The sequence below is a fragment of the Schistocerca gregaria genome, chromosome 4 (genome assembly GCF_023897955.1).
Source record: "Schistocerca gregaria isolate iqSchGreg1 chromosome 4, iqSchGreg1.2, whole genome shotgun sequence".
In the NCBI taxonomy this organism is placed as follows: Eukaryota; Metazoa; Arthropoda; class Insecta; order Orthoptera; family Acrididae; genus Schistocerca; species Schistocerca gregaria.
In genome coordinates this window covers 499,494,507-499,514,233 of record NC_064923.1, presented here as the reverse complement: position 1 = coordinate 499,514,233, position 19,727 = coordinate 499,494,507, and the positions used below count along the sequence as shown (strand labels likewise).

The window sequence follows — 19,727 nt, the reverse complement described above, 5'->3', positions numbered from 1 at the left end:
ATATTATCTACTCACTACTCTCTACAAGTCCCAGAAGTTAATAAAGCGAATTTCCAAACATCCTGTACAGTCCTATGCTTTCTTTTACAACTAGTAATGAGAATATATGAGTGAAAACAATAGATTCATTCGGTTGTTGAAAAACAATCGATTTATTCGATTGAAGTTTTACATATTGGTTTAATTATTCATTATTTTTTTAGTGAAATCAGTAAGTGGCAGGAACCAAATAAAAACAATCGTTCAGCTGGTTGGACTCCTCTTTCATTTTTTTGAATGAAACTAGTATGTGGAGGCAACTGAATGAAAACGAACATATCAGTCAATTGCAGTTTTACCTGTCAATTGGGTTATTATTCATTGATTTATTTATTTATTTTATGAGTGAAAACAGACAGTGGGAGCAACTGAATGACAAGATTCGACAGCGTTGTAACTTTTCACATTTACTGAATTATTCATTCTTTCTCTTCACAGTAGTTTCTCTTCAAAGTAGTTTTACTGTCAGTTGAACCATTTATTCATTCTTTAACTGAAGCAATTCCTTAATGTTTTAGCAGACTGAGTTATCAAATCCTTCTTCTGAGTGAAACCAGCCTGCAATACTCTAGTTAGTTGAACTAAAGCAGTGCTATATTATATAGTGAAATATAAGTGTTAGTGAAGTATAAAATAAGACTAAATGGGGTAAGAAGTTTATTTTCCTTCTAGCGCCTATAGCACGGATTTTAGGCTTAATTTCACTCTCGCGTATCGTAAGTAAACAGTAACTTAAACTTATATGTAATCACCAGTTTTTTTTAATCAGTACTTTTCAATTTATTTCTATCTGCCTGAATATTTTCTAGGGTCCATTGTTTACGTTTTAGTCACTACTTAAATCAGTTTATACGATTTCTGTTTCTACTATGAGTGAGAAGTGTGTGACATGCCATAGGATCGTTAGTTCTGGGGTATGGTGTGATGGGTCCTGCAGCTTTTTCATTGGGGCGATTGTAGTGACGTGGGAAATGGGGACATGAATGAGGCTCACCAGTGGTATTGTAGCATCTGCAGTAGAGATAGGAAAATACTGGAACACGAAGGGAAAATTGCAGCTCTTCAAGCTGACCTAGACAAGGCAAGGGAGGATCTGGACAGGTTAATGAGGGAGAAGGGTGAACAGAGGTGGGAAGTGGCAACAGGTAATAGGAGGAACAGGTTAAGGAGAGTATCAGACAGCTTTGTCATAAATCTTGAAAACAGATGGTAGAGATGTTGGCCAACACTACAGGAAAATCTAGGTCCAGAGTACCAGGTCACAAACTTTTACAAGCCTAGTAAAGATCTGGATCACGTAACAGAGGATGTAGGTGCTTTATGCAAGGATTTCACAAAGGATGATGCTGTGGTTATAGTTGGTGGTCTGGGGAATGGCACTGACAGAGACTCTGAAAATTCCATAGAGAGTGACCTGGTGAAGATAGCATCAGCAACGAGGCATACGAGTGTGGGATTTGTGTCTGTGTTGAGACGCCATGATCGGCCTCATTTGAACTCTTCCGCAGGGAGGGTGAACCTGGAGTTGGAGTGGCTGCTTCAGACGGATATAGAGTCCCATATTGGTTTGATTCCTGTGGATGCTATCGATAGGTGGGACTACACTAGGCATGGCCTTCACCTCAATAGGAAAGGGAAGGGAAACTTAAGAGGGTACACTGTCACAAGTGGTAAAATAACAGTGGTCACAGGTGTCAGAGGGATGCCGTTTTTAGGATAGAGAAGGGGAAAAGAAAACGAGTTTTAAGAGAGATTGGCAGATACACTCAGTTTGAAAAAATAGATGAACAGGAGTCAGATTTTAGCATACAGCCTCCATTTAAACAATGTTTAACAGAAAGTAATCAAAAACTGCCAGTTCATCTTCGCCAAAACAGTTATAATCCCATTAGCATGTAGTCTCAGTTATCTTTATTACACCAGAACATTCCGGGACTCAGAAATAAAGTTGATGAATAACTCATTTGTATCGATGAAATGAATTCATCTAACCAAATTGACATAATCTGCCTCTCTGAACATCAAGTGGCCACTGGTATGTTGGTCATTTCAGGATTTAAACTAGCTTCCTACTTCTGCAGAGTAGATATGGATGGAGGAGGGATTGCCACATTTATTAAAAACTGTCATAAATTCAAGAACATTGGCATTAATAAATTCTGTTTAGAGCAGCGTCTAGAAGCATGTGCGACAGAAGCAGAGTTCCATAACAGATCCTATATAATAGTAACTATTTACCAAGCACCTGCAGGAAATTATAATCTATTCATAAATCATCTAGAAGCTCCTTTGGGTTATTTAACAGGAAGAAACAAAGATATAGTGATTGCTGCTGACTTTAATACAGATTTTCTAATGCAATCTTCCAGTAAACATTCACTGCAGATACTAATGTCGTCTTTCAATCTAACTCAAAATGTAAACTTTCCAACTAGGAGCACTAAATCCTCAAGGACAGCCATTGATAACATTTTTATAGACAAATCAAAGGAACAAAATCATATCATAAAACCGTTTATAAATAGACTATCAGATTTAGCTAAATACAAGAAATACTGTAAAATATTTAAAAAAGTAATTCAGACGTCTAAACAAATGCACTACAAGAAGAACATAGCAAAGTCAGAGAACAAAATAAAAACAATATTGGATATAGTGAAAGAGGAGACTGGTAGAACCAGAAAGGAAGAGGAGCAAATAGCACTAAGGGTAGATGACACATTAGTAACTGATGAGCATAGTGTGGCAAATCTATTTAACAAGTACTTTATATCCGTTACTGGTAGAATGGGACTTTCAGGATCAGTAAATAATGCTCTTGAATATCTGAAACTAGCCTTTACAAATAGCTTCAGGTATATGAAAACGTCACTCACCTCACCAAAAGAAATAACTTCCATGATAAAATCTTTAAAAACAAAGCATTCTAGTGGGTATGATGATATATCAACATAGTTAATTAAGGCATGTTCAAGTGAATTCAGTACAATTCTAAGTTACTTGTGTAAACAGTCGATTATAACTGGGACATTTCCTGACTGGCACATGTTAAGCCTCTATTCAAGAAAGGGGATAAAGAGATACCATCAAACTACAGACCGATTTCACTTTTGCCAGCATTCTCAAAAATTTTAGAAAAAGTAATGTGCAGGCAGCTGCTCAACCATCTGACCACAAATAACATATTATCCATAACACAGTTTGGATTTCTGAAGGGTTCTGATATCAAGAAGGCTATTTACACCTACAGTGAAAATGTACTTAATTCATTAAATAACAACTTACAAGCAGCAGGTATTTTCTGTGATTTGTCAAAGGCATTGGATTGTGTGAACCACAACATCCTTTTAAGTAAATTAGAATTCTATGGTGTCACAAGCAGTGCTGCAAAATGCTTCAAGTCATACCTCACTAACAGGAAACAAAGCGTGTCAGTGCAAGGGACTAGTGAATTAAGTCATCAGTCATCATCAGAATGGGAAGAAATTACATGTGGTGTCCCACAAGGATCCATCTTAGGGCCATTGCATTTTCTTGTGTACATTAATGATCTCTCATCAGTTACGCTGCCAGAAGCAGAGTTCGTTTTGTTTGCAGATGACACAAGTATTGCAATAAATTGTATGTCGAGTGTAGTTGTAGAAAGATCTGCTAATGAAATTTTCATGGATATTAATAAATGTTTTAAAGCCAACTCACTGACAGTAAACTTCGAAAAGACTCACTATATGCAATTCAGAACCTGTACGATGTTTCCACCCAGCATATACATAAAGTACGAAGAGCAGATAGAACAGGTTGACAGTCTTAAATTCCTGGGATTACAACATGATAGTAACTTCAGTTGGGAGGAGCACAACACAGAAAGTGCCTTAACAAATCTGTATTTGCAATTCGAGTGTTAGCAGACATAGGCGACACAAAAATGAAAAAGCTTGCATACTTTGCCTACTTTCACTCCATAATGTCATATGGTATAATATTTTGGGGTAACTCGTCAAGTCAAACAAAAGTTTTCAGAGTCCAAAAGTGTGCAATGCATATTATTTGTGGAGTAAATTCACGGACGTCCTGTAGAAACCTCTTCAAAGAACTGGATATACTAACTACTGCCTCTCAGTATATTTACTCCTTAATGAAATTTGTTTTAAATACTATATCTCTTTTTCCAACAAATAGCTCAGTTCATGCATACAATACCAGGAACACAAATGATCTGCACAAGGAGTTAAAAGCACTTGCTTTAGTTCAAAAAGGGGTCCACTACTCAGGAACACTCATCTTCAATAATTTGCCAGTATACATAAAAAATTTAGTTACAAATAAAGATCAGGTTAAAAGGAGCCTGAAAGACTTACTAGTGGCCAACTCCTTCTACTCCATTGACGAATTTTTTAATAGAAACAAATGATGTATTGTGTATATTCCACATCCACGAGGATCTCCTCAGCACGGATCTATGAAACGAAAAATTAATCAAATCAAATCAACCCCCAGGGTTAATTGAAGATGTATACCAGGGGTATGCCAAAGTTAATATAAGCAACAAATGTGTTCATTTAAGTGTGCACTTTGTGGAGTAATTTTGCTTTTCAACATTTAAGACTGATTCATGTATTGTTGTGAATTAATTGTTCCAGGTACCATTAACACATAACTGATTAAGCTAGCGCATCGCTGGAGTAGACCTGCCATCACTTAAACTCCTCACCCCAAAGAAAAACTTCGAAAACCCCAGATATCGGATTATTTTCCCAGACGCACAAAAGTTGGTCAATGGTCATGATGGATCGAAGGGTGTGGGGATATGAGAGGGAGAATGTTTCCTCATTTGAATTCGATGCTAACAATGACAGCAGATGGATGTCTCTTACTTATTGGCAGATATAAATTTTGCACAAGAGTAACAAGGTTTTGTGAAAGTGCAGTACAGAGGCATTCATGTCCAAACATAGTGCTCATCTACAGTAGGGAATATGAACATAAATTAAATCAGTTTTAATACAGCTCAGCCAGTAGACGGCAAATGACATTTAAAATATTAATTTGTTTCATGGGCGAGTTGGCATCACGGTACATGCAGTCCTGCATTGTTAGTGGCATCTTGTTGTCTCATTAAGGTAGTATAGGAAATACAGAGGGCTCAAAAGTAATCTTTACAGCTTTGATCACATATATTTCAGAAATGGGGATAGATAAAAAAACGTGCGGTTTGTGACATAATGTTCATACACACCTAATGTTCTAGTAGCTGGTTAACAGAGTTCACTGTGTTAAGGTGACCATATTTTCTAGATCCAGATTCGAGATACATTAAAAATTTTGATATTGCAGAAAAAAGTCGTAATTGAATTTAATAAATGCAACCTATGACTTTAATTTGTCATAAAAGCACATTAATTTATGCTTTATTAGTGTGTTCTAAGATGAAAGAGTGTGAACAGATGTACAGCATTAATCAGTGCTGTAAATTTTCTTCAGCATATCTGTATTCTCCAACAGCATATGAGAACATCCAACTCAAGTTTCATCATAATTTACTTTAGTCACTAATGTTGCTGTCACAGTTTGTACAACAAACTGTTTTGTCACTATTCCATACATTACTCATTTGGGATAATGCGCTTTCAGTGACAGCATACCGATACATGTGAACTGAACGTCTATTCCAGGATAAAATTTTCCATAATTGTTAAATATGCGATAAGTAGGACTCCAAAATTGCTTTTGAAAATGGATGATTACATTAAATGTGTGTGCCATTTGTAGCACACAGGATATCTATGAGATGTCCTCATTAATGTGTGTAATTGCTGCTCTGATACGAGCTCACAGTTCATGCTAGCCCCACCAAAGGAAAAATGTAATTATGTTTTACATGACTTGGGTGTCAGTTAGACCTGGTCTGTACCGACAATTTCACACACTGTACCAACTGCTGAGGGGCTAGGGCTGTTAATAACTAACATGGGAAAATGAGAAAAAAAAATAACTTTAGATGTATGTGAACATTATACTGCAAACCATACCTTTCTACCTATTCCTAAGTCTGAAATATTCGTGACAAAATTTGTAAAGATCGTTTTGGAACATACTGTATATGTATAGAGGAACGTCTAGGTGTGCTTCCTGCTGGGTTTTGAACAGACTAAAACGGAGAAACTATCTATGGTTCGGTCATCATTTAATTAATGTTAACTAGGGTTTATTACAATCTATTTACTTCTAATCTATAGAATTTCCTGAGGCACCGAAGAAAGTCCGATTTTTCCTCAGACAGACGTACAGACATTCCTACAATACGCCTCTGGACTTCCTCAAGGTAGGAGCAATCCTGGTAAGTCTCGACATACTACAGACCTACTTGGGGGTGCAAAGCTCAGTGCAATGGTTCCATCAAGGATATATGAAGAAGTGAGGAACCACCTTGCCTCGTTTTAGCGACAGTTTGCATTCTGTTTTATGGGCAACATGTGATGATGTCCACAAATGCAAAGTCATTTGAATATTCTGCCATTTATTTGTGTGAATGGTACATATTTTGTACAAAAAATTACTCATTGGTTGTCTACATATGCAAAACGTTTTCAGTTTTACAGGCAGTATCACAGCAATTAAAAATTCAAAAGCACAAATTTTCTGGATTATCTGTATGATGTTAGGAGTCTGCATGGGGATAGGAGAGGATTGATACTTATTAGTCCATTTTAAAACGGTGTTATATAAAAAGTTTTCTCTTTAAATAGGTGTTTTATGCTTTTTAGTCTTGTGTGTGGGAAGTTTTTCAGTTGATTCAAAACATTTTGATAAGCTTACACCAGAGATGTATGGTAAACTTCAGTTTCTCTTCAACTGAGTCAACCAATATATCACTTCCTCCTACGCATATCTCACGAAAAGACCGCGAATGCGAAAATTAAAGAGAATAGAGCTCATAACGAAGCTTAGCGACAATCTTTCTTAACTATAAAACATTCGCGACTGGAAATAGTGAGTTAATATTGGCTTGTCATCCAGTTTTGAGCTAAGTTGAAAGTTTCAAGTCTCTAGCTCATGAGAAAGTTATTTAATATCAACTGTAAAATTTGTACTGAAAACAAAAACAGAGAAGAATCCGACCTCATAAAAACCTGTTAAAGTGTGACTGTTCATTTATACTTGTAGATATATAAAATGACAGTACAGCACCAGCCATAAAACTTTTAAAACCAACCAAAAACTGATATTTAATGCCACAAGTACGATCCCTCGATGTCTCAGAGCATGTCCTACCAACCGATCCCTTCTTCTAGTCAAGAAAAATTAGGTAAATAAAATCACTCAAATCCGATGAATGAGTGAAAAAATTAATATAATAGCCCAACTGGTGGAGACTTGTTTCAGTCGGTTGTCTTACATTGAGTGAAGCCACTTAAACCCAATGAGTGAATAAAAACATCCATATAGCTGCCACAGCTACAGGGACTAGTTTCATTCGGTTGTTTCTTTTGCTGTAAAAATCGACCGACTGAAAAAACAATCGACTGACCAATGTGTTGTAAAAACAGTCTTTGTTCCATTACTATTTACATATTTTATACCAATAGACTCTGTTTCTTCAGAAGTTTCTTTACAGTAATAGCATGCCATGGAGGATCCCTCTCATTAACAACTGTTCTACTTGGTACATACACTGATCAACCAGAATATTATGATCACTGACCTTCTATCGATATAAACCCAGCATCACCTGGCATCACCTTTCTAGGAATGACTGCTAGTCAGACACACACGGGTGAATGTAGTATCAGTGAGTGTGCTGTCTGTGTGTAAAATGTATTGTTGACCATGCAGCTTTTCCCTGGAATAAATGATGACTAACTGAAACCCTCGATGTGGAGGTATATCAAAAACACCTCTCGGCAGCTGAGAATATCAGTTAGCCATCATCTATCTGAGTTTAACCGAGTGCAGATCATGATGACCCGGAGGCTAATCACGAGCATTTCGAAACCTGTATGACTTGTTGGGTGTTTGAGGAATGCTATGGACCTAGAGGCCAAGCGCGAGCATTTCGGAACCTGTACGACTTCTTGGGTGTTAGAGGAATGCTATGGTGAATGTCTTCAACATGTGACGAAACCAAAGTGAAACCACATCCAGACGTTGCGGCACTGGGCGACAACCACTCATTACAAAAGTTGGATGTCGTAGGCTAGGCACACTGGTAAAACATGACAGGTGGCTAACTGTGGCGGAACTAAAGTCAGATTTTAATTCTGGGCAAAGTATATGTGTGTCTGTACACACAGAACACCAAACACTCCTAACAATGGGCCTCCACAGTCAACGACCCATGCATGTGCGAATGTTAACAACACGACAACTGCACTTGATCATCGACACTCGACGTTGGCGCAGTTGTAGAGTAATGCATGGTCTGATGAATCTTCATCACGCTGATGGGAGGGCGCGAATCCGTCGTCTTCCAAGGGACCAGCTCCTTGAAACCTTACTGCAGGTGCAGGACAAAGACAAGCTGGTGGCGGCTCCATTATACTCTGCGTCACATTCACATAGACATCTATTGGTTCAATCGAGCTTGTACAACGCACCATGATAGCTAAGGAGTATCGTACACTGCTTGCTGACCACGAACATGCCTTCATGACGATCATGTTTCCTGATCGCAGTAGCCTGTCGGTGTGGCCGTGCTGTTCTAGGCGCTTCCCTCTGGAACCGCGTGACCGCTACGGTCGCAGGTTCGAATCCTGCCTCGGGCATGGATGTGTGTGATGTCCTTAGGTTAGTTAGGTTTAAGTAGTTCTAAGTTCTAGGGGACTGATGACCACAGATATTAAGTCCCATAGTGCTCAGAGGCAAGCATGATCGCAGTAGCAGTTTTCATCAAGATTATGCTCTATGTCACAAGGTCAAGAGAGCGATGAAGTGTTTCAAGGAACACAGTGATGAGCTCCAAGTGATGTGCTGCTCCCTCAACTCGCTAGATCTGAACATGGTCGAATACATCTGGTATGAGATTGAATGTGGAATCAGAGCTAATCATCCGACTCCACGGAATTTACGTGAATAAGGTGACTTGTTTGTACAGATGTGATGCCAAATTCCTCCAAGGACATATAAAGCCCTAATTGTTTCCTCACCTTGCGCTATGACGTGTTGCTGCTGTAACCTGTGCCAAAGGTGGACATATTGGCTATTGGATAGATGATCATAATGCTCTGGCTGATCAGTGTATTTGTCCAGTGCATGATCAAATGTTCTTTTAAAATTGAGCCATAGCTCCTCTTAATGCTCTTGCTCTGTGCTACAAGTTTTAAGTTCGTCGTTGAGATATGACACTAATGCTTCTTTTTGTGTAGTTTATTTTTTATATAGTTTACTGAACATATCTTTCAACTTGTTTTAGTTACCCTTATGAAAAATTTGATTGAAGTAGACTGATGTCTCTCATAAATGCACAGCAAGACTTTTAACACAGGCATAAAAAAGCCAATAAAGAGATAAACTGCATGCACTGCTCTAGCTTAGCGCATTGTTATTAGAGATGTTTAGTTCAGAATTTTTAATTGCAACAAAGCTAACCGCTATTGCTCGTTAGACGATTCATCAAATTTTATGAAATCTCAACTGAATACTGGAAAATGTGAAATTAAATGTGTGTGTATTTATATGGTCACTTCGTTTTCAGAAAAGTTATAGTGGAGTCATTTCTTATTTATGCTTTTTTACAGTTGGGAGAGGGGGGAGGGGGAGTGGGGAGATATTGATCCATATCAGGTAGCAGACTGGCAGCATTTTAAGATATGAACTCTTCTGCAATCCTACTTATCTTAAATATCTTTTTTTATTTCTTTTGTGTGTGTCCAAGGACAATTCAGCCCCTTTGCTTTCTGATGAGTGGTATCCTTTAATCCTAAATTATTTATATCTTTAAAGCCAGGTTCACGCACACAGCTAATGTGACACGACAGCTTGTGACTTTCTGTAGTGGCATCGTGAACTACCGTTCACACAGCGTGCCACAGATGCTATGTAGTTGCACATCTTTCAGTATAGCATCAATTGAAATCATATGGGCGGGTATGCAGACTAGACCTGTGACAAGAGTTAAATACAATGGAGACGAAACCCGTACATCGGATCCGAAAATAAATTTCGCACAGGGGCCCCAAACACGTGTATAAAAGAAATAACACTCGGAGATGAAAACCCTTTCTCCAATGGCAAACTAACCAACAGCTGGCATGTAAATATCATCAGCAAACGTGCCACTCTTCCAAGATTTTAGAATTTTATTGAATTCGTTGATATATACATTTTGAATAATTAATTTTTAGTTTAACAGTTGCCACATCACTTTCTTGCATATAAATTCACGATTACAATGTTTGTTCTCACAAATCACGAAGTTTATACGACTCGCTTTTTTAGGTTTCATATGTTAAGTTTATTTATTCAAAAATCTTTTAAGATTGTGGGATACGTCATTGGTCTGGAAACATTGCCCCCTCAGCCATACACACGCACTGCTGCAAAAAATTAAACGTAAGTTGATGTTCTTGTAGTTCCAGAAGCTGTGAACATGCCGATCACTGCTTTCACTTTTTTCAGTAATAAAATGATAACACACTGTTGAAATCGGATGCAATGCAACTACAATTACTTCACGATAACTGCGACAGAATGCTCATGTTTCGAAATATGTCACCAGGGAATAGTGGTGGAAGAAAAGTGGCGGAATAAAGTACAACTAAGTTGAACTTTTTGTGGTTGCGTCGTGTAAGTTGCGCCACTAAAAACTTTTAAGTTCATCCACAACAGCGTTGCAACTGCAGTATGCCAACATCTGTGGCGACACCTTTTGTGTGTGCGAACTCTGCTTAAATCTCTGTGCGCTAGAAGTATAATCTGTGGGAATAGGAAGGCGTATGACAGCTGCTGTGCGAAGTGTTATGATTGGGGATTAGAGAACAGCGAGAACTGTTCAGCTATTTCAAATGTTGTGTAGAACAGTAATTTGTTGGTGCTTAATATTACTGAGCTGTATAGAATGTGCACAGGTTTGTCGTTCACACTTGTATTTAGAAAGGTAGTGTTTAGTAATGGCCTGTTTTGATTAATTATACGTCGGATAAGTGACGTATGGATGCTGCCCTATATTTTCATTTACGCTCTTAAATGATTGAAAACATTTAAACCATTTCTTAACGAATGGTGTTTGGTATAAGCTGAAGAATTATTTATAGTATGTTTTTGTCTCGTTTGCGTTAAAACATTAAAACTATTTCTTAACGTACAGTGTTTGGTATAAGCTGAAGAATTATTTGTAATGTTTTTGTCTCGTTTGCGTTTTGAATGGTGATAGGGTACAGACTTAGATGGCCACTTTTTATGGAACTTAATCATATCACATCACCTTTAGCCTTCGCTATAGGCAAATGCAAATTGCATCACAGAGAATATTATTTCTTTAGATTATCCGATCGTCAGGTTGGAGCCACATGCCGTTCATCTAGGCAATAGACGGGAAAAAGTGCGTCAGAAGTTTCAAAGGAAACTAATTGTTAATGACAATGTGCATAAAACGTCTTCTTATCTGTCGGCTGACAAACACATTTTAACACTGTCACGCCCTCTCATTTCTTAACCGGCTGAGTATTTCAGAGGTTTTAAATATAATAACGAATGTTGTCCATTCATTCGTATCGTCACCTGCCGTGTTGTGGAGCACTGACATTAATTTGCGACTTGTGTAATCTTTTTAAATCCGTTTTCTGCCTGGTTGCAATTAAGGTTCCAAAACGGAAAATATGATTGAAATCACAATATCAAATCCTGGTCTAGTAAAGTTACCCAGTACGCACATAATTTGTCAACAAATGTGACGGCTATAAAAGATATAACTCGTAATAGTTTTGAGTAACATATTTTACATTTGGGGAAAAAAGGCTGTGTTTACCTAAGTTGCTAACTGGACTGCCAACCTACACCACAAAAACATACTTCTCCTATTATAGTCCATGTGCAGCTATATGAAATAAATCAGTTAAAAGGTATGTTCATGGAACCTTCTTTTCTTTGTAATCAGTTCCTTATATTACGAAATGTGTCTAAAGTTGCTGTATTCAGTTCATGATGGGACTAAAAAACTTTATTCTCTCAATTTTCTTGTCTCCCTTCTCAGCAAGAGCACATGAATTACATTATTCCACAACATGCGTGCTGCTTGCTGTGGCTTTGCACTTTTGCATTTTAAGTAAATTTTACAACAGTGTATTTTGAATGTTACTTCTTTTTATCTGCCAAGGCAAATTTTCAATGTAAGTGTTCTTCAGTTAGAGTATTCTACTGCTGCCCCACTCGGTAATACTGACTTAGTGCCAGAAGCAGACATCGATGGTTGTATATAATAAATAAAGTATAGTATGTAGAATTCCTTGGGTTCCAGCTGGATAACAGTTAAAATGGCATGGATAAACTAATCAAGAAACTCACTTCAGCGTGTTATGCCCTTAAAAGTATCTCTCATTGGGTTGATATAAAGATAAGTGTGTTGGTTTATTTTGCATGTACTCACACTGGCTTATAGAATTGTCCTCTGGGGAGTGCACAAGTAAACAAAGCATTTCTTCAGCAGAAGCAAGCAGTAAGAATTTTGTGGCGAATAGGTAAGTGTAAATCTTGCAGAGACCTGTTTAAAGATCTTCGAATCCTTACTCACTTCCAAATACATTTACTCAAAAATTATGTAGCTATGTTACTGATAAAATCAATTTCAGATGACCTTTGATATCCATAATAAAAATAATTATTGGCAAAAAAGTGAGGTAGCATTGTGGTTAGCAAACTGGATTTGGTTCTGTGTCCAGACATCCAGATTTAGCTTTTCCCAGACTTCTGTAAATTGCTCCAGGCAAATGCCAGAATGGTTGCTTTAAAGGAACAGTTGATTTCCGTTCCCATCTTTGACACAGTTTAAGCTTGTGCACCATCTCTGATGACCTCATTGTCAGTTGGATATTAATTGTAGTCTTCCTTCCTCTTTTCCCAGTTGCCTTCCTTTTGTCTAGCAGGGAATAATTTTCAGATAGACTTTGCCTTCTTGTCCTGTGTTCAAAATGGGAATATGGCCTCTGTGGGATAAAGTACTCAACTATCTACCACTTAATGAAAAGCAAGGAATTGGGACTCTTAACAGTTGTTTAAAAAAGTACTTAATTAGCCATTCTCCCAACAAATTATTGATTTAAATCCAGGGAATGAGGTGATGACAGCTGCATGACAAGTAGCTGTAGCATGAAGCTGCAGGGCAATACTGTAATATTAATATAAATAGGACTTGGTATTTATGACTTTAAAAAATAGTGATAGTAAGTTGTTAACACAGTATAGGCCTACAGTTCAAGTTTTTATGTTGTCTTCATCTTATGTTAATGTATATTTTTATTAGGTCCACATCCTTGAAGATTCTTCTTGGAGGTCTACAGAACACGATGGATGAATCAATGCACCAACTCACCACCTCCTCATCCCACTTCCTCTAAACTTCAATAAAATCTCTTCGTGTTGCCAGCTCTGTCACTTAAAAGAAAACAATCTGAAGTTTTCCTGGCATATCCAGTTTGAACAGTTCTTGGGTATCCAACCGGGTAGTGTCGTAATTTCTCCACAATATTTTGGCAGACGTACTCTCTGCCATCTTCAGGTGGTTCCTGACAAATCGTCAGGAACCACCTGAAGATGGCAGCATGTATGTCTGCCGAAATATTGTGGAGAAATTAAGACACTACCTGGTCGGATACCTGAGAACTCTTCAAATTAGAAGAAAACACTTAGGCTTTTGGTGGCCATCTCCATCATCAGGGGTTAAAATTACTGACTGTTGGGGCTGGCATGGTGTTCTCCTCTTAACTCTTGATTGTGGTGACATGACGGTATATAGCTTAGCCTGAGGTCTGGAACAGGTTGCAAAAGTGGTTAAAAGAAAAATAAATGAAGGTTGTGATAACAGAGTGGTCTATAGCATAGCCCAAGAACCCAATTCATTGTCTGTAACATTTGCTTCAAATTCAGTACACTTGTGTGTGTGTGTGTGTGTGTGTGTGTGTGTGTGTGTGTGTGTGTGTGTGTGTGTGTGTGTGTGTGTGTGTGAATAACTAAAATTTTAATGTAAATTCAGAAACATAATATTGAAAAATAGAAAAAAAATCTGTTGGTTCATATTGTACACTGTTAAACAGAAAAATACCTGCATGGTATTTACTCTCTATCGTCTTATTGTAAGGATTTACGTAGACACCCTATTACCACCAGGATCCTTACTTATCACTGTTGCCACTGCCTCCCCTTGTTCCAAATCCTCCATGCCTGTGACTTTGCCACTTTCAAACACTACCTTTTGTAATGTCCTTCAGACCCCAAATCCACCACCTCATTCCTTATCATCTAACTAATTAAATTTTACATATAATTACTCCTCTGAGGGTAAGGTGTACAAACAGATCTAGTGGAAACCTTCCTACCTACACCAAACCCTTTGTCTGGCTCAGGTTAATTGATATTTTCGTAATCTAAATGCAGGGTCAATACATTCTATCCTTGTCCTCCAGAGCCTCAATGCCTTCTCTTCCATCCCCTTCAACTGGTCATCTTAAGCCCATAGTGCCACATTCCTGGACATTGATCTACACCTCAGAGGGCTCATCCATACCTCTATCCATACCAAACCCACTAACCACCAAAATGCCTGCTTTTTGATAGTGATCATCCCTTCCGCACCAAAAAATCACTCCCATACAGTCTGACCATGCATGGTTAATGCAGTGATGAGAATTCCATTGTTCAGTATGCAGAAGGTCTCTCTAAGGACTTTGCAGATAGTGCCTATCTTGCAAACCCAGCCCACAGACAGATTCTGTGGGCCATATCCTCATGTCCCTAATCCTCCCCCACCCCCATGAATCAGCTGCAAAGGAACATCTCTCATCATTGCTCAGTGTCATACTGGACTGAACATACTCTTCACCTGGGCTTTGACTATGTTTTGTCATGCCTGGAAACAAGGAACATTCTTCCCACCCCTTCCAGAGTTGTATTCCTGTGCCCACCCACTCTATGCAATGTCATGGCCCATCCTAATGACACACATACTCCCAACACCTTGCCACATGGCTCATATGTCTGCAGAAGACCCCGGTGCAAGACCTGTTACGGACATACAGCCAGAACATCCTTCTCCAGTCCCATTACTGGCTTATTGTATCCCATCTAGAGGCAGGGCTACCTGTGAAATACTGGATCTGTTGCAGTTTCTGCACGGCACTTTATTTGAACATGACTACTAACCAGCTGTTGACCTCAGTGAAAGGCCATTGCCCAAATGTGGCCAAGATTGGAGGAATTATCTGCTGGGGGCAACATTCTGGCTTTCAGTGGCTGTTTCACAGACTGTGCCATCAGCCACCTCCTCTCCAACAACAGCTGCTGTGGACTGTATGGATGGGACTTATCATTGTGACACATCCTTTGTTCCCATACTCCTCGTCGTTTCAATCTCCGCTAGCAGCCAACCCGAGGACCAAGCCTTCATGCATCCTACACTCAAGCCCTCTTCCCCACTCCAAATCAACTCCTCTGTGCTGCGCTAATTCAACATCACCAGTGCCGACGTTGCTTTCGTACTTCTTCCACCTATCACCTCTCCCTCCTTCCTAACCTTTGCACGTGCTGGCTCCCTCCCATCTGTCAGTCGCCATACTTCAAACCTTCCTTCCACTACCTGTCCCATTTCTCCCCTTCCCCATTCTACTCAACACAATCCCTCATTCAATTAAAGCTGTAGAACTGAAATATTCCAGCACTTTTCTCCTAAATTATTTACATTCTACCAGGAATTTCAATTATCATATTTGAATGTTTATGTAATGTTCTTCAGAATACTGTTTGGAGACTTTTTTATTTCATGGTACAGCTCTTCTGACTTAACTTCCAGTTTGTTATGAATGATGGATAATGTATTAAATATGGAATGAAGATGGAGATTTCATGCTGTGCTACAGATGACTTTGTCACCACAAGATCCTGTGGTGGGGCAACATCACTCTTGAACTTTCTACTGGACAGGTCTTGATTATACTGCCATTTATTCTGCTTTTGGTATGAATAGGCAACTTCGAGAAATGAAATAGTGAGGACAGTAGAGGATCAAATGATCAAAAGACAAGGTCAGGAAAATTCCTTGGGTAACATAAGAGAAACAGAATTAAATTGATGAAATGATAAACATAGGTATCACCTGTAGGAAAATGACTCTTTGCTAATAGAGAAGCAGCTATATGAATGTCAACACCTCAGACTGTAGGCCAGTACTGAGCAAAGAAGGGAAATGCAGAAATGTACAGAAGAGCTTACAAAGAAAATAAGCAATATGTTGAAAGTGAAGGGGAAGTAATAGGAGATGAGTTGGGAGATTCAGATTTTGCAAGAAGTTACAGGGAGCATAAGTCAAAACCTTTTGGCACCAACACTAGATGAAACTTCCTCAGAATTATTAAGTTTTTTGAGTAAAACAAACATAAGACTTCCTTTTGGTATGCAGTATATGAGACAGGTGAAGTAAAGTCAGACTTAAAGGTTGTAATAATCTCATCTACATCTACATGACTACTCTGCAATTCACATTTAAGTGCTTGGCAGAGGGTTCTTCGAACCACAATCATACTATCTCTCTACTATTCCACTCCCGAACAGCGAGCAGGAAAAACAAACACCTAAACCTTACTGTTCGAGCTCTGATTTCTCTTATTTTATTTTGATGATCATTCCTACCTATGTAGGTTGGGCTCAACAAAATATTTTCGCATTCGGAAGAGAAAGTTGGTGACTGAAACTTCGTAAAAAGGTCTCGCCGCGACGAAAAACGTCTATGCTGTAATGACTTCCATCCCAACTCGTGTATCATATCTGCCACACTCTCTCCCCTATAACGTGATAATACAAAACGGGCTGCCCTTTTTTTTTTTGCACCCTTTCGATGTCCTCCGTCAATCCCACCTGGTAAGGATCCCACACCGCGCAGCAATATTCTAACAGAGGACGAATGAGTGTAGTGTAAGCTCTCTCTTTAGTGGACTAGTTGCATCTTGTAAGTGTCCTGCCAATGAAACGCAACCTTTGGCTTGCCTTCCTGACAATATTATCTATGTGGTCCTTCCAACTGAAGTTGTTTGTAATTTTAACACCCAGGTACTTAGTTGAATTGGCAGCCTTGAGAATTGTACTATTTATCGAGTAATTGAATTCCAACGGATTTCTTTTGGAACTCATGTGGATCATCTCACACTTTTCGTTATTTAGTGTCAACTGCCACCTGACACACCACACAGCAATCTTTTCTAAATCGCTTTGTAACTGATACTGGTCTTCGGATGACCTTACTAGACGGTAAATTACAGCATCATCTGCGAACAATCTAAGTGAACTGCTCAGATTGTCACCCAGGTCATTTATATAGATCAGGAACAGCAGAGGTCCCAGGACACTTGCCTGGGGAACTCCTGATATCACTTCAGTTTTACTCGATTTGCCGTCTATTACTACGAACTGCGACCTTCCTGACAGGAAATCACGAATCCAGTCGCACAACTGAGACGATACCCCATAACTCCGCAGCTTGATTAGAAGTCGCTTGTGAGGAACGGTGTCAAAAGCTTTCCGGAAATCTAGAAATAAGGAATCAACTTGAGATCCCCTGTCGATAGCGGCCATTACTTCGTGCAAATAAAGAGCTAGCTGCGTTGCACAAGAGTGATGTTTTCTGAAGCCATGCTGATTACGTGTCAATAGATCGTTCCCTTCGAGGTGATTCATAATGTTTGAATACAGTATATGCTCCAAAACACTACTGCAAACCGACGTCAATGACATAAGTCTGTAGTTCGATGGATTACTCCTACTACCCTTCTTGAACACTGGTGCGACCTGCGCAATTTTCCAATCTGCAGGTACAGATCTATCAGTGAGCGAGAGGTTTTATATGATTGCTAAGTAGGGAGCTATTGTATCAGCGTAATCTGAAAGGAATGTAATCGGTATACAATCTGGACCTGAAGACTTGCCCGTATCAAGCAATTTGAGTTGCTTCGCAACCCCTCAAGTATCTACTTCTAAGAGACTCATGCTAGCAGATGTTCGTGTTTCAACTTCTGGAATATTCCATTCGTCTTCCCTGGTGACGGAATTTCAGAAAACTGCGTTCAATAACTCCGCTTTAGCGGCAAAGTCGTCGATAACAGTACCATCGGCACTGCGCAGCGCAGGTATTGACTGCGTCTTGCCGCTTGTGTACTTTACATACGACCAGAATTTCTTCAGATTTTCTACCAAATTTCGAGACAATGTTTCGTTGTGGAACCTATTAATGGCATCTCGCATCGAAGTACGCGCCAAATTTCGCGCGTCTGTAAATTTTAGCCCATCTTCGGGATTTCGCGTTCTTCTGAACTTCGCATGCTTTTTCCGTTGCCTCTGCAACAGCGTTCGGACCTTTTTTGTGTACCACGGGGGATCCGTTCCATCTCTTACCAATTTGTGAGGTATGAATATCTCAATTGCTGTTGCTACTATATCTTTGAATTTGAGCCACATCTCGTCTACATTCGCATAGTCAGTTCGGAAGGAATGGAAGTTGTGTTTTAGGAAGGCTTCTAGTGGCACTTTATCCGCTTTTTTAAATAAAATTATTTTGCGTTTGTTTCTGATGGATTTGGAAGAAATGATATTGAGCCCAGCTACAACGACCTTGTGATCATTAATCCCTGTATCAGTCATGATGCTCTCTATCAGCTCTGGATTGTTTGTGGCTAAGAGGTCAAGTGTGTTTTCGCAACCATTTACAATTTTCGTGGACTAACTGCTCGAAATAATTTTTGGAGAAAGCATTTAGGACAATCTCGGAAGACGTTTTCTGCCTATCACCGGTTTTGTACAAGTATTTTTGCCAACATACCGAGGGTAGGTTGAAGTCCCCACCAACTATAACCGTATGAGTGGGGTATTTATTTGTTACGAGACTCAAACTTTCTCTGAACTGTTCCGCAACTGTATCATCGGAGTCTGGGGGTCGGTAGAAGGAGCCAATTATTAAAATTCGGCTGTTAAGTATAACCTCCACCCACACCAATTCGCACGGAGTATCTACTTCGACTTCACTACAAGATAAACCACTACTGACAGACACAAACACTCCACCACCAATTCTGCCTAATCTATCTTTCCTGAACACCGTCTGAGACTTCGTAAAAATTTCTGTAGAACTTATTTCAGTCTTTAGCCAGCTTTCTGTACCTATAACGATATCAGCTTCTGTGCTTTCTATTAGCGCTTGAAGCTCAGGGACTTTTTCCAGCGCAACTACAACAATTTACAACTATAATTCCGACTGTTCCTTGATCCAAGCACGTCCTGTAATTGCCATGCACCCTTTGACATTGCAGCCCACCCTGTACTTTCCCAAGGCCTTCTAACCTAAAAAACCGCCCAGTCCACGCCACACAGCCTCCGCTACCCTTGTAGCCGCCGGCTGAGTGTAGTGAACTCCTGACCTATTCAGCGGAACCCGAGACCCCACCACCCTATGGCGCAAGTCAAGGAATCTGCAGCCAATACGGTCGCAAAACCGTCTGAGC

The 19,727-nt window shown here is 39.3% G+C and overlaps 1 protein-coding gene across 1 annotated transcript in view; it reads left to right on the top strand.

The window, feature by feature from the left end:
• Window positions 1-10,930: 10,930 nt before the first annotated feature.
• LOC126267236 (uncharacterized protein CG1161) overlaps window positions 10,931-19,727 on the top strand; it is a 33,793-nt gene continuing 24,996 nt past the window's right edge. Inside the window, exon 1 of the mRNA XM_049972218.1 lies at window positions 10,931-11,102. Within this exon, the coding sequence (XP_049828175.1) occupies window positions 11,040-11,102 (63 nt within the window). The 5' untranslated portion in view covers window positions 10,931-11,039. The remainder of the gene's footprint in view (window positions 11,103-19,727) is intronic.